The 16,341-nt window shown below is 37.5% G+C and overlaps 2 protein-coding genes across 2 annotated transcripts; both read left to right on the top strand.

Annotated features, from left to right (window-relative positions):
* Nucleotides 1-7,728: 7,728 nt before the first annotated feature.
* On the top strand, nt 7,729-11,906 carry LOC126380902 (uncharacterized). The gene is made up of 2 exons (XM_050030478.1): nt 7,729-8,167; nt 8,322-11,906. Exon 2 carries the CDS (start codon nt 8,322-8,324, stop codon nt 11,298-11,300), a length of 2,979 nt encoding a protein of 992 aa, XP_049886435.1. The 5' UTR covers nt 7,729-8,167; the 3' UTR covers nt 11,301-11,906.
* Nucleotides 11,907-15,339: 3,433 nt separating this feature from the next.
* On the top strand, nt 15,340-15,990 carry LOC126380929 (uncharacterized). Its single transcript, XM_050030499.1, has 2 exons — nt 15,340-15,359; nt 15,571-15,990. The coding sequence occupies exon 2, from the start codon at nt 15,577-15,579 to the stop codon at nt 15,988-15,990; it is 414 nt and encodes a 137-aa protein (XP_049886456.1). The 5' UTR covers nt 15,340-15,359; nt 15,571-15,576.
* The last annotated feature ends 351 nt before the right edge of the window (nt 15,991-16,341 follow it).

The raw sequence follows: 16,341 nt of genomic DNA on the forward strand, positions 1-16,341 counted from the left end.
ATGCCATCTGCGGCAAATCTACAATAAGTCACGTCAAAAAAAGAAACTTTACGGACAGTAGGATCGTCTATATTTTTCTTTTTTTAAATTAATATCTCTTCATTCGCAGTTTTAATTATATCATATTTTGAAATCCAATAATAGTCCATTGATTTACGTAGCGTGGTCACTCGACCTTCATTATTTGCCATATAACCTAAAAATAAAAATAAAGTTGCTGTCTACTGTTAATACGATTTTTTTTTTTCACCTTAGTGTCAAAACTTTGCTTCACTGCATTTTTATCTTGTATTTGCTCATTATTATTCGTATTATTCGCGTTCACACAAGAATAATTATTGTCCGCCGCCATTACGCAAAACAAAAACAAAGCGACACCAGCGCCACTACCGGTGGATAATGTTACTATTTTACGATATGATCGCTAACGTTTGGCTATATCATGAAGTAATCATGCATTTAGTTGGTCATATCGTTAAACGTTTTGTGTTCATTGATCTGGCCAAACCACATCATGATGTGGCCAACGAATGTTGTTCTATTTCATGAAATACGACCATTTCATGAAATGGTCGATCATTTCATGAAATGATCAATTCTATGATATGGCCACGATATATACACCACGTGCGCTCCCCCACCACAAGACAGCGCCGTTGACTGCCGCCACACTTCGGCGAATGTGCGCGACGACGAACGACGACCGACGGCAGTGGCGGCGATGCAGAGTATTCGTTAAAAGGAACTTTATCTACAAAAGCCAAATTTTTTTAACTTGATACACCCAAAACTACTAAATATCATGTTCCTAGGTTCAGTGGTTAATATTTTGTATACAAAAAGTTTGGCTTCGTAGTTCCCGTTCCGAATCCGTTCCGTTCCGTTCGAATTTCGGAAAATCCGTTTGTTGAAAAACTCTGCACATCCTAAGAGACCTACGTACCAAGTTTCATGGTTTTATCTTCAAAAATGACGAATACCCATACAAACATTCAACCCGTATTTCACCCCCATACTGGTAAAAATTTCAAAATGCTTGAACAAACGATTTTTTGTTTGTTATTTAGTGCCTAAACACAAAATTTAATATTTTTATCTTGAAAAATGACGAACCTCATAAAAAATTTCAACACCTATTTCATCCCCTCAAAGATTGAATTTTCAAAAACGCTTTAACAAATTGTTTTTTTATTTCTTATCAAGTTCCTAAATATAAAGTTTCGTGGTTTTATCCCCAAAAATGACGAACTCCCATACAAACTTTCAACCCTCATTTCACCCCCTCACTGGTCGAAATTTCAGCAACGCTAGAACAAATGTTTAATTATTTTTTATCAAGTGCTTAAATATAAAGTTTCATGGATTTATATTTTAAAATTAAAATATCCCATACAAACTTTCAACCCCTATTTCAATCTCTTCGTCCCTTCTTTTCGCAATAAAAGGTATCCTATTTTCTTTCTCAGGGTCTAAAGATTGTCTGTGCCAAATTTAATCAAAATCGGTTGAGAGGTTTAAGCGGGAAAGCGTAACAGACAGACAGACAGACAGACAGAGTTACTTTCGCATTTATAATATTAGTAAGGATTATTTTCCCTCGTTAAATAGTAAACAAACTAAGTGTAGGTGTTATAATTTCGTTGACGAACTGATTACCTATCCGTTTCTTTGTCTAAAATGAGTATTACCTTATTACTATGATTGATTACTGGGCTTAAAGTTCGTATAAATGTCTATCGAATTACCTCCTCAAGTTTAAAGCGTAGCTAGTCATGTAGTACTATATTAATCATGTGGTGTAAGTAATTAGATTTTATCTGTATGTAATGTAACAGTCAGTTGAATAAAAAAACTTATACAAATCAGATCAATTAATTGGCGTAATGTGATTCTAGAAAGAGTTTTAATGTTAATAGATAGCTAGCTATAGCTATGTGTAGGTTCCTGTAGGAATGAGATATAACTGTTTAATAAAGACAGTTGCATCAAAATTTTATCATAAATTCCCTAAATTATGGCGCCTACCTACCCTCTAAGTTAGAAAAGTGATCAAATACTAACTTGAGGTCACTCAGTTTAAAAAAAAACATCGAAATCATTCCAGTAGCTATGGCGTCATGCGCTTCTTGACACGATCACGAAATCTAGATTTCCGCGGGAATGAGGTATTTTCCCGCCATAAAAAGTAGCCTGTGTCCGTGCCTAAGATCCTATCTTTAAATTAACCAAGTCTTATAAAATTCCGTTCAGCCGTTTAGACGTGAAAGAGCAAAAGTCCCAACAAAAACGACTACAAATCACTAAATCAATTTAGTTATCTGCCAACTGCCTACCCCCTAAGAACGATGGCGTGATTATTTATAGCCTATGACCATTTCTAGGTTATCATCTATCACCATACTAAATTTCATCAAAATCCGTTGAACCGTTTAGGCGTGAAAGAGTAACAGACAGACAGACAGACAGACAGACAGAGTTACTTTCGCATTTATAATATTAGTATGGATAATAATAATAATAATAATAATACAGAATCAGAATCAGAATCAGAATCATTTATTCAACGTAATTATCAAATCAAATCAAATCAAATCAATTTATTTGCGAGAACACATAGATACAATAAAGGTGGTAAAATAATTTAAATAACAATGTTGTGATGTGTTCGGCCTGCATGCAGGCGTACAAATATACATAAGAAAATAAAAAATAAAGAAATGGTACATTGAAAGAAAATTATTGAAAATATACTTATTATTAAAAAATTACAAAATCATGGTGTCTTATAGGGAAGTCAAGGAATTGGCCTTTGATAGACTGGAATGGAAAATGCTACACCGACAAGAGCGTGGCTCTTAAATTGATGATGATGAATTATCATGGATAAACTTGTTGAAGGTCAATGTAACATTTTTGAATTTACGTCATTTCGCAAGGTGTTATGGCTGAGGAGAAGAAATGACAAGAAACTGCAACAGCAACACATCTTTTAAACCAATGAGGATATACATTACAAGTTATTTAATAACTAGAGGAACACATTCAATACCAGACATTTTTATCATTTAGGTAATCATTAATTTTATAATAGGCTTTTTTACATAAAGTAAGCTTCACGTGAGCTTTAAATTTGTTCTCTGACAAATTTAAAATATTATCTGGTATTTTATTGTAAAAACGTATACATAACCCCAAAAAAGATGAATTTAATTTACTTAATCTAGAATTTTGAACAACAATTTTATTTTTATTCCTTGTATTGTAAGTATGCCTTTCACATACATAACGTTTTCATAAATATATTGACTTGCGACCGTCAGTACATTTATTTCTTTAAACAGCTCCCTAAAAGAGTCCCGACAACGCAGATTATAAATAGCGCGAACTGCTCTTTTTTGAATAATGAAAATAGTTTCTACATCAGCGGCTCGACCCCACAATAAAATACCGTAAGACATTATGCTGTGGAAGTAGCTGAAGTAGACAAGTCTAGCAGTGGGTACATCTGTGAGTTGTCGGATTCTTCTGACGGCATATGCTGCTGAACTTAGCTTGCCCGCTAGTGATACAATATGTGGGCCCCATTGAAGTTTTGAATCTACAGTCCTCTTTCGTCTCGGACACCGTACAGTGTGGACGTGTTGTTGCGCCCCCGAGCTGCAGTTTTGAGTTTTGTGCATCTGTGAATTGGTGGAAGTTGTTTGAAACTCGGATCCTCCTGCTTGTTCTTGGTGATTTTGCCATATAGACCCGCGGCCATATATAATTTGTTCGGACCTCTCTCTCCTGCCACTGGGCCGCCTGTGTGACGTGAATTGTCTAATACAGAAAGTGATTTCTACGAAAAGAAAATAATTGTGTGTGGATTCGAACTCGGATCGGCAGCGTCGTAGGCGACCGTCCGTCCGCTGCGCCAACTCACGGTAAGCGACCGCAGGCGAAATACTCTAACGCTATTAACGACTGTCGAGTGTGAGTCATACCTACCTACATAGTGAGCTGCTACGGCACGCTGCGATACTTAAGTACCTGCGTCGCGCGAGTTACGAGTTTGCTGCGAGTTGCTTACTACACGCTGTTTAACCGTTTAACCGAGTAATTAGTAGTGCCTTGGGCTCACGGGGATGATGCATTCCACATTAAATAGAGCAATTTCGGACCCAGATATGTCAATTTGCGTATCGGAGGTAAATGAATCACCCCTGAATGCTGTTTCCGTTCGCCAACGCAGACCCGTCCAGGGAATGTTACAACAAATGGATGCCTTTAAATTAGAAATGAGACAACTTATAACTACATTTATAACATCACAGAGAGAAGAGATGAGACTACTCAACGCAACAATGAAGGAAATACAGGATACAAATAAAAACATCGAGACGGCTCTGTCATTTGTTTCTGCACAAAACGAAGAGTTAAAACAGAAAATAAATACTCTAGAGGAAACAACAAAGGAGAATACAGAATATATAATATTTTTGGAAGATAAATTAGAGGACTTACAGCTTGCTAATCGTAAAACAAAATTTGAAATGAGGAATGTACCTAGAAAGGAGTTGGAGACAAAACAAGACTTAATCGATATGGTGGTGGCTTTGTCTGAGTCGATAGACTGCAGGGTTGGCAGATCTGACATCATAGACATCTATAGAATAAAGGGTAAGAAACCAGAGCAAATAAATACTCCAATAGTTGTAGAAACTGGGTCAGTGTTGCTGAAGACAGATTTCCTAAAAATGGCAAAATCCTACAATATAAGAAATAAAGCCAAATTATGTGCTAAGCAGCTTGGTCTGAAGACTCACGTAGACTCGCCAATATTTCTTTCGGAGAATTTAACGCCTAAGGCTTCCCGCCTTTATTTCCTGGCCCGTGATCTGGCTAAGTCCAAAGGGTATAAATTTGTGTGGACATCCTATGGCAAGATTTATGTTCGTAAAAGTGAGCATTCTCCTATCATCATGATTAAGACGGAGCAACAAGTACAAAAACTGATTCTGCAACATGACTGACTATTTATCGTTTGTTATAGAACATCTAGTGCGCCTTCTCTGTGCTTAAATGTTAACCCACTGAACTATAAACTTAAGTTATTTCCTTTGCGTACAATTAAGAAATTCTACACCATAAGTCGTTATCCTATGGAACTGCAATACACTAACATTATTAAATTTACCAAACATATACATCTCACACACATATATATAGACATATATTCAACACACATATTAGTTTTACACTCATATACACATAAAACAAAAATATACTCAATCGTTCTGCAACACACTATTATACCTCTTTTTACTATAATTAAGCAAAACATTAAATATAACTGCAGTAATACTGAATCTTTTTATGTTTTAAACAAGCGAATCACTCTAACCGCTACCTGCTGCAACTTATACCTACTAACAAATGTGTGATTCATTACATTCACTACGTGCAATAGACCAGATTGATATTGCCAATGCATTTGAGTGCGATGGAGACGAACTTGAAAAACATATTCATATCAATAAGAGAGACTTCACCCTCATAGCACAAAACATAGTTAGCATATACCGAAACTTTGACGACTTTTTAGTCACACTGACCAAGTTTTCATTTATTACTGACATTATCACCTTTACGGAGTGCAGGCTAAACCCAAATAAACCCCTCCCACAAATAGACAATTACACATCTTACAGTACCACCAGTCAACTCAACCAAAGTGACGGTGTAGCTGTTTACATTAAAAAGAATCTCAAACATAAAGTCAAGGAAATTAAACTACAACATGCTTCCTGCCTTCAGGTAGATGTATTAAATAATACAATTTTGTGTATTTATAGGTCACCATCGAAGCCAAATGCAGAAAATTTCATAAATTCTCTTGGCTCTCATCTAGAGTCACTCCCCTCACATAGTAGCATCATAATAGCAGGGGATATTAATATTAACATTAGACCTAAGCCTCTGGAACGATCGCATGAACATAAAAATAGAATGAATTACCTTGATATGCTTGCTAATTACGGTATATTAGCCGGGCATACTCTACCTACTAGACAACAAAACTGTCTGGACCATTTTATGTTAACCACTTTATTGTGCAATGCACACGACACCTACTGATTTTTTATTTATTTATTTATTTATTTATTTTTTATTTATTTATTTACATTTCACGACTTTACAGTGCAGAGGCGCCAATGCGCCGTCAATCAATTGCGCTGATCAATCTCACTCATTGGAATAGTTTTTCGTGTTATCCAATGTTACAATATGTTACCTAGTGTTATACTCGGCACACCCAGTAGTCTATTCCTGTTATGTCCTAGTAATATGTGCTGATCCCAAGATTTATACATCGTAGGGCTGGGTGTGCTGATATATATTCTATCTGCATGCCGTAGTACTTGTCTTTTTTTTTTTTTAAACCTACCACACTGCTTTATTTACATACAATTTATTTGTAATAATGGAAGAGCGGGGCCTCCAAACACAGGCTATGTCGCTTAAATGGAGACCCCAATCCACCAGTAGTTAAGGCTTTATTGTAAAAGAAAATAAACATTTTTCATTTTCATTTTCATTTTCATACAGTAATTCCTAAGAAAACGGTGTGTTCAACAAAATCTAGTTTCTCGTCGTTAATTTTAATGTTATTATTTACTTTCTTTACGTTTGGTAGAACAAATTTAATACACTTCGTTTTCTTAGCATTTAGAACTAGGTTATTTACTGTAAACCAGCTTAGAACCTGCGACACAGCGCTGTTTGCTTCGTCAAGTTCCTCTAACTTTCTATCGATTTTAAATATAAGAGAAGTATCATCCGCGAACAGTACAATGTCAGCTTGGTTCTGTACTACATAAGGTAAATCATTTATGTACACTAAAAAAAGGAACGGCCCCAAAATGGATCCTTGAGGAACTCCCATTTGAACATGAGAGCCCGAAGAAGTCGTACTATTGATTTGTACCTTTTGTATCCTATCACCTAGATATGAATTTAACAAACTGAGAGCTCCATTATTTAATCCATAGTGCCTCAATTTCAAAAGCAAGGTCTCGTGATCCACGCAGTCGAATGCCTTAGACAAGTCACAGAATATTCCTACGGCATTCTGCGACTTCTCCCAAGCATCGAAAATGTGTCGAACAAATGTGACACTCGCGTCTGTTGTAGACCGACCCTTAGTAAAACCAAACTGCTGGCTGTGAAGTAAGTTATTTAAATTAAAATGACATAGCAGTTGGTCGAGAATAATTTTCTCGAAAATTTTACTAAGTACTGGTAGAATAGAAACCGGTCTATAATTCGTGGGGTCTGATTTTGTGCCCGATATAAAAAGAGGTATAACTTTACTGATTTTCATTAAATTTGGAAAAGTGTTATTTTCAACACTCATATTAAAAATGTAAGCTAGATATGGTGCTAAGATATCAATAACAGAGCTCATCAATTTGACAGACAATCCCCATAAATCTTTCGAGGTTTTATGTGATTCATTACGTACACTTAAAAAAGTGTATAGAGCATGGTTTCATATTACGTAAAATCCATCGAGTTATTACCTTTAGACAGAGCGCGTACTTAAAACAATATATTGATTTAAATACCGAGTTACGCAAAAAAGCAACAAGCGTATTTGAGCAGGACCTATTTAAATTATTTAATAACAGTACATTTGGAAAAACGTTAGAAAATACCGAAAATAGAGTGAATTTCCAATTAGTTAACACGTTGACGGACGGAAAGGCCATAGCAGTCGCTTTTTGACAACCCGCAGTGACAGAGCTGCTATGGCCTTCCCAGTTGGCGATTTATTTTTGGACAGAACTGCTATCACAGTCGTTTCATTCATACAAAATAAAGAAGAATATTTTTTTGTGTCACTGGCATTTTTTTCCAATCTGTTCTGTGTCAATTTTAACAGTTTCTGCAACCGTTTCAAAAAGTACATATCACACCCCCCCCCGCCCCACCCCACAGTGACAGAGCGGCTATACCATTCGCGATGCCGTAGAATATTCTTCAGTCGGCCGGCGAGTGTCGCGTTGCGCAGACGCACCCATGTGACCATTTTCGCGCCAAATCTCAACGACTATATCTCGTTTTATAGTCGTGTTATAGTGAAGCTACGATTGAAATAACTTCATAATATCATTCGTAACTCAAGGTATGTACATAGATTTGTGTTTTTATGTATGCAACTACTTCAAAAGACAAAGTTATGTGGTTATTTTCGAAGTAAAACCTACTCGTCCCTTTACGAATCATTATTGCAAGTTTAGTCGTAAAATAACCTCAAAAATGTACTTTATTCTTTATAGATGCCCAAGAAAGCTCCAGCACGAAAAAAGAAGCAGACATGTCGTAAGATTCCTGCCCAGAAACAACCTCAACCATCAATAAACGTGCAGGAAGTTGACAAACTGCAAAATCTTTTCGATATCGCAGCCACAGAGGAGCTTTCTCAAGATGAATCTTATTCTGAGGCTGAAAGATCTTCAGAGAGTGATGACAGAGGTACGAAAAGCAGGGACTCATCTGACGAATCCATTGTGGATCCGTATTATGATTCAAATGGTGAATACGGCTCTGATGCAGACTATGTTCCGGATAGTAATGAAGACTCATCTGAAGAATCAGGTAACAGCTGCTCTGATCCATTGCCTAGCACTCTCAACCAGCCATTGCAGTCTCAACCAGCCAGAATGCCTACACCAATCAGTGAAGACACGCCTGATGAAGAGGTTCAATCAACCATACAACGTTCAATGACCGTCACAGCAGATATCCATACCCATACAAACTTCATCAAAATTGAACTAGAACCAGAGGATTCCGATCGTGCATCGTGCAGTAGTAAAGGTACGCAAGAACAGTCCAAACCTGGAACCTCAATCGAGCGAAATCAGATGGAGATAGAAGCTACTCCGCAGTCTCCTAAAAAGCACCAAGATCCGCCTATTCTAAACCAAATGGAGGTTGAAACGTCTTTACTAGACAAGCCTCAAATTGAAATAGAGCAAGAAAAAGATTCCGTAGATAAAGGTAAACCAGAACAGCTCGGACCCGAACCCTCCATTGAGCGAAATCATATGGAGATAGAAACAATCCCGCAGTCTCCTCAAAAGCACCAAGAACCGCCTATGGAAGTTGAAACGTCTTCACTAGGTAAACCTCAAATTGAAATAGAGCCAGAGAAATATTCCGATCATACGTCGTGCGTTAGTAAAGGTACGCCAGAACAGCTCAGACCTGAACCCTCAACCGAGAATCATCAGATGGACACAGAAACTACCCCTCAGTCTTCTGAAAAACACGAAGAATCGCCTATTCAAAACCAGATGGAAGTTGAAGTATCTTCAGTAGGCGAGCCTGTAAGCAATTTGGACAGGCATCAAACAATTCAAAATCTTCAGGAGAGCAGACAGACTTCGCCCTCACTGTCATCTCCCAATCATCACCAAGAACTGCCTATTCACGACCAGATAGAGAATGATATTTCTTCTTCTGTTAGTCATCCTTGCAGTAGTTTCGAAAGACGTCAATCTATTCAAGAACTCGATCGGATCGATCAGGCTTCAGATATATCGGAGTCTCCTAATCCACAGTCCGTTCCCGTCTCACTTTCCACTCAAACTCAAGACGTTGACGGCATTCAGCCAGCTTCGGATTTGCAAATAACATCTAATTCCCCTCTGATAAACCGAAATGATAATGTTAGAAGAAGACAAGTTAGACCACAGGACCCTCAAGTTGACGATGAACCATGGACCGATACTACAGCACCTTTACTTGAATTACCTTTCGATGACTCTACTACAGGACCTACATTTCATTGTGACAATAATACCACTCCAATAGACGTTATGAACCAGTTCATGACAACAGAGCTGATAGAACTGATTATTTCATGTACAAACGCATATGGTCAAGCACTGTGTAATACCCAGAGGCCACATACAAGAGGGGCTCGAAGACAAAACTTTCATCCTACGAACCCAGATGAAATAAGAAAGTTTCTTGGACTTTGCTTGCTGCAAGGACAGGTAAACTCGTGCCATTTGAGAAAATTGTTTACTTTCACTGACCCGTTATATTTTCACCCGGTATTTCCATATAGCATGTCAGGAAGACGATTTGAGCAACTGCTGCGATGTTTATATGTTTCAACAGTAAATAGTAAAGGGATGGAGAAAGTCAATCTGTTCGTCAGAAAGGTCATTACACGGTTTCAAGACTTATACAATCCGGGATGTGAGTTATCCCTCGACGAGTCGATGTTGTTGTTTAGAGGCAGGCTTTCCTTCCGCCAATATATGAAACAAAAGAAGAGCAAATATGGCATAAAATTTTACATCGTTACTACCGCAGATGGTTACATATTGAACTTTAAAATTTATGAAGGAAAAGGTACAGTACTAGACGATGAAGGAAATGAACCGAAAGTTCAGAAACTGGTCATGACTTTGATGGACAAATACCTTTTCAAAGGTCACGTCTTATACATGGACAATTTTTACAACAGCACTACGCTGTCAGAGAAATTGCTGAATCATGATACACACACAGTTGGTACATTGAGAAAAGATAGAAAAGACAATCCAAAACCACTATTCACCCAAAATCTAAAAAAGGGAGAGCATGTTTGGCAACGGAGAGGAAACGTCTATGTATCACGCTGGAAAGATAAAAGACCCGTCAATATGATTACTACAAAGCATCATCCTCGTCTGGTTGTCTGCAAAAACAAACATGGAAAGACCATGTTCAAGCCGGTAGAAGTGGTGGATTATAACGCTCATATGTCAGGCATCGATAAGTCCGATCAAATGATGGCTTATTATTCAAGTCCCAAAAAAACCATAAGATGGTACAAGAAGATAATTTTCCACATTTTGGACATGATGATGTGGAACGCATACTACATATACAATAAACATTGTAATAACAAAATGCAAATGCTTGAATTCAGAGAGAGCATTATCAGATCTTATATTCAAGTAGAAGAGCGTTTCGACTGCTTGAAGCTGATGAAAATAAGTCACAGGAATGCAAATAGGAAATCACGTAAGGATGAAGAGCCCATTACCGATTCACCTGCAGAACCAGGGATACAAAATCACTGGCCTGAGATGATACCTGTGCCACCAAACCACAAAAGGGCTAAAGTATTTTTGAAGTGCCGGGAATGTAGGGCTAATAAAACTATGAAAGAAACTAGTTACCGATGCAAAGGCTGCCTTGACAAACCGGCGCTTTGTCCAGGTTGCTTTGAGGCATACCATATTCGTAAACTTTAGATGCTCATGGGCAATGTTACTTTTAATGACGTTAGACTGCTTGTTAATCATTTGAGACTGATTATTCATTAATTAATAAGTACATGTTGTAGGTGATTGTTAAGTAAAGACAAACTTTACTGTGATTACAAAGTAGATTCATGCCAAATGTTGATTAGACTGTTTCACTTGTTTCACTGTTTCAGTGTGTCTAGTAGTTGTAAGTTTTGTATCGTACTTAACCTCTCATATGCCGAGATACCGGACACAATAGATTTTACATTGTGTCTGGTCGAGATCCGCGTTCCGGCGTTCGAAAGGTTAATTGATCTCAATAATGATTAAAAACTGATTCTTTATTTTAAGTATCGTACTAATTGATCTCAATAATGATTAAAAACTGATTCTTTACTTTATGTATCGTACTTAATTGATCTCAATAATGATTAAAAACTGGTTATTTATTTATTGTTTTATTTATAATTATTTTAATACTTCTGAAGTATTACTAATTGTAGATAATAATTGTTGAAGATAATAAGCAGCTGTTTTCTTCTATAGTCCCTTATTTACTAGGTATATTAAGTGACAGTACTGCTATAACAATCTGCTGCCACAGCAGTTGAGTGATATATGGAACCATAGGTAATATTTGCAGTGACAGTACTGGTATAACATACTGCTGCCTCAGCAGTTGAGTGATATATAGAATCTTAAGTAATATTTGCAGTGACAGAGCTGCAGAAGCAGTCCGGTTGTCATAGCAGCTCTGCCTCATTACACTGCAACCACAATGTGCAGAATGACAGAAATGCTATAGCAGGCGACGGCTACAGCAGTTCATGTCCCATTTCATAACATATTTTGTAACAGACGCGACAGAAATGCTATGGCAGGCGACGGCTACAGCAGTTCATGTCCGATTTTATAACATAATTTGGAACAGGTGCAACAGAACTGCTACAGCAGTCTCAAAATTTCCATACAAAAATTTAGTGTCAAAGTGGGGTGACTTAGTGTCCGTCAACGTGTTAATAGGTGGAAGGATGAAAACAATATAACAAAAAAGTCTACCCAAGCGAAGCGATTGATAGCTAGTCCTTATTTTCATAGTGTTTCAGTGTTCACGGAGAACTTAGTTGCTATACAAATGAAGCCCGACCAGATTGTTTTAGATAAACCAATATACATAGGGTTTACAGTGTTAGAGTGGGACTACGCCGAATCCAATAGTCTTATTCCACCAGAGCAGTTTGGTTTTAGAACCAAACACTCCTGCGTTCAACAAGTGCACCGTATTGTTGAACATATCTCTAGTAGATTAAACTTAAAAAAACCTGTCGCTACGGGAGCGCTCTTCTTCGATGTGGCGAAAGCGTTCGACAAAGTCTGGCACAACGGCTTGATCTACAAGCTTTATTCACTGGGAGTGCCAGACCGTCTCGTGCACATCATACGAGACTTCCTCTCAAATCGAACCTTTCGCTACCGCGTGGAGGGGACGCTCTCGTCACCGCACCCGATACATGCCGGAGTCCCACAAGGCTCCGTCCTCTCCCCTTTACTATTTTCATTATATACTAGTGACATTCCCAAATCCCCTAATACCGAATTAGCTTTATTTGCGGATGATACAGCCATCTATTCTTCGTGCCGTGGTCGAGTTATGATGACGGGAATCCTCCAACGCGCGGCCAATGCCTTGGGCAAGTGGTTTCGCAAATGGAGAATCGAGGTAAACCCGGAGAAAAGTGCAGCGGTGTACTTTTCAAAGGGCTATTATAACACGCCACGGTCACGCCGTCAACTCAAAGTCATCACGATGTTTGGCAAGCCGGATCGGCTTGGGAGGAGCAAGTCAAATATCTCGGCGTAGTCTTAGATAGACGTCTTACTTTCAAGGCCCATATCAAACGAGTGCGCGATCGCGCCGCGTTTGTAATGGACCGTCTTCATTGTCTCCTTAACAAGCGAAGTAAATTGTCCCTTAGGAATAAGGTGAAAATCTACACGACTTGCATCCGTCCGATCATGACCTATGCAGGGGTAGTTTTCGCTCACGCGAGCCCCTCTCAAATTCACCGTCTACAAGTAATACAAAATCGTTTCATGCGGAAAGCCACGGGAGCTCCGTGGTTCCTTCGCAATGAAAATCTGCACATTGACCTAGGTCTGCCAACCATTGCCCAATGGCTCAAATTAGCTTCCAAACGTTTTTTCGATTCTGCTCCGCACCACCCAAATCCCCTGGTAGTTGCGGCTTCCGAGTACATTCCGCTTAGGGACGGTACTGAAAAGTATCGGCGTCCGAAGGACGTAATATACGATCCCGACGACCCGATTACTCTAGCCATAGAGGCAGCCAATCAGCTCGCGACACCAAACACTTCAGGTCCCCGATACCGACCCCGCCGGCGTGGTCGACGATTTCCCTCATTCAGCGCTTATCGCTATCGACCCACTAGGGTCGATTAATTCTTTTAAATATTTTTCCTCTCAGACGACGCCCTGAGCCGAGGTTCGCGCCCAACTGGGCACCCTCAGGCCTGCGTCTTAAACGTTGTACCGGGTGAGAGCCTTCAGCGCTCCCCATTTGTCCGGCCAAGTAGTTAATGCCATCTGCGGCAAATCTACAATAAGTCACGTCAAAAAAAAAAAAAAAAAAAACAGTGTTAGAGTTATCAAAATCCCATGTTTCACTTTCACTATAATGTCATCAAGCCCTTTTACAAAGATAGAGTACAATTGTGCTATATGGATAGCGACTCGTTTTTGTATTTAATACATACAAAAGATTTTTATCTGGACATAAAAAGTACTTTTCATAGTTATTTCGATACAAGTAATTACGACGAGCAAAACCAATGGTGCCTTCCTATTAAAAACAAAAAAGTTCCTGGTCTTTTTAAAGATGAGATGGGAGGAAAGATTATTACTGACTTTGTCGGTTTACGCTCAAAACTTTATTGCGTGAAAAATTGTGATCAAGTTATCAAAAAGGCTAAAGGCGTAAAGTCCTCAGTAGTACGTGACTTAACCATTACAGACTATGAAAAAGTTCTCTTTGATAATGAAATAATTAAAAGAAAAAATATTTTGTTCAAGTCGATAAAACATAAAACACAAAGCGTAAATAAAGTTGCATTATCTAACAGCGATGACAAACGATCGATATGTACCGATAAAATTAGAACCCGAGCTTGGGGAAACGCTTTAACTTTTAAAAACCTAGATTATGAGTAAAACCTAAAGACCATCTCAAATAATCATAAGTAGTAATATAATAAATTACTTAATATTAACTTAAATTTGTATAAAATTGGTTACGAATAATTGTACATTGTACTTATTTCCTAACATAGTTTAAGTTTACTAACAAAATTTACTATAAGTACTTTTTTAATGTTTTATAAGTACTTTCTAAATTTTTTATACAATAAAATAATTATATTCAATATAAATGTTTTTTTATTTTATCATAAGAAATTTTACCTCCTTACCTATGAAAGTTGTCTCAAGGATACGAGTAATCTCATGACTAAGTTTCACGAGTGACAAGCAACTAGTGTCTCTGCCTACTCTATTAGGGATTACGAGCGTGATCGTGAGTTTATGGTTGTTGATTACTTGACCTACATTGATGTCATCATTCATCAAGTCAGCGAATTTATAAGAATGTAGCAACTGCTAGCATCAGTGATGTGCCGTTCTCGGGAATGTTCCCAAAGTGGGAATTTTTCCGTTGCAAAAACTTTTTAGTAGTAAAATAATGGCTGTTTTTCTTTTTCAAATTGTTCTTTTTTGTGCTCTATAATGTTATCTGCGTAAAGGTTAGGTAATAAAGCTCTTTTTATCATAAATTTTCCGTCTTTTACTGCTGGGTACATTCCCTAAGTGGGAAAATTCTCGGGAACGACACATCACTGGTAAGCACAATACGTCATTCTAGCAAATTTTGCAAAAATCGTGCATTTTGTGTATTTTGCATTTTATTTGCAATCTACACTTTAATACCTTCAAGGTGCGTCATTCATTTTTAAAAGTCGAAGAGGTAAGACACGACACGAGTGCATCTACTTGGTAAGTCAATATTATTATTTTATTTTTTATTATATTACTTATATTTTTTATGTATTGTGACGTTAATTCTAAATTATAATTCTGCAGACCCTGTAAAAACGGAATAACGCTAGGAAGATATACAGATAGTTCTAAATTGTGTTTATTTTAGAAAATCTTTATTTTCTTTTGTATTTATATGTCTTTCTTATCTTATGTGTTTGTTTAACAGATCAACATGACGACGTCATCTGAAGACATCACGTACATGTTCGAACAACATGCGCAAGACCCGCTGGCAAACTTTGATGAAGATTATCCAGAGTTGGCCAGACTCCACCGCGAACCAAAGAAGAGGAAACCTGCCAAGCGAAATGTTAGCGTGCAGTGCGTCTCAAAAAAAATACGTCATAAGGACACATCATCCTTCGTGCTACAAAACCACCACACCCCGGGCACTCGACTAATTAGAGTCCAAGTTGTCGATCTAGAGAACAGTCCTCAAGTTACTCATGACAACGGGGACCCTGAGGAAAACATTTTAATGAGCGCCCAGTACGTGGTACATAAGGATTCCTATGATGAAGTGTTAACGCAGACAGAAGCACTTATCGCGAACATATCAAAGAAGTTGTGTAATTATCATTTCTAGTGCAATAAATATTTTATATTTATTCTGGTGTTTTTATTTATTTTTCTTCTAAAGCAATTTATTAAAGGTAAAAATAAAACTATTTTTTCATTCATTACACAATAAATTTATTATTTTCTATACACCATTTTTTAATACACAATACATTTTTCAAAGCACATGATTTAGAATGGTTTATACAGTTATATTTTTTTTCATTTTTCGTATATTTATCACATAATTTAGAAAGGTTAGGACATTCTTTTTCACTCAAATCGGTCACTTCGCAATTAGAGCCTAATTCTTTTATCCACTTTACTTTTTCTAATCCTTTAGTAAGAATGTTTTTATTTGCTAAATAAGGCTGTATAA

This window comes from Pectinophora gossypiella, unplaced genomic scaffold, assembly GCF_024362695.1.
Source record: "Pectinophora gossypiella unplaced genomic scaffold, ilPecGoss1.1 Pgos_31, whole genome shotgun sequence".
NCBI lineage: Eukaryota > Metazoa > Arthropoda > Insecta > Lepidoptera > Gelechiidae > Pectinophora > Pectinophora gossypiella.

Coding starts and splice junctions, on each gene's coding strand:
- LOC126380902 (XM_050030478.1), top strand. CDS start 8,322: ATGCCCAAGAAAGCTCCAGCACGAAAAAAGAAGCAGACATGTCGTAAG.
- LOC126380929 (XM_050030499.1), top strand. CDS start 15,577: ATGACGACGTCATCTGAAGACATCACGTACATGTTCGAACAACATGCG.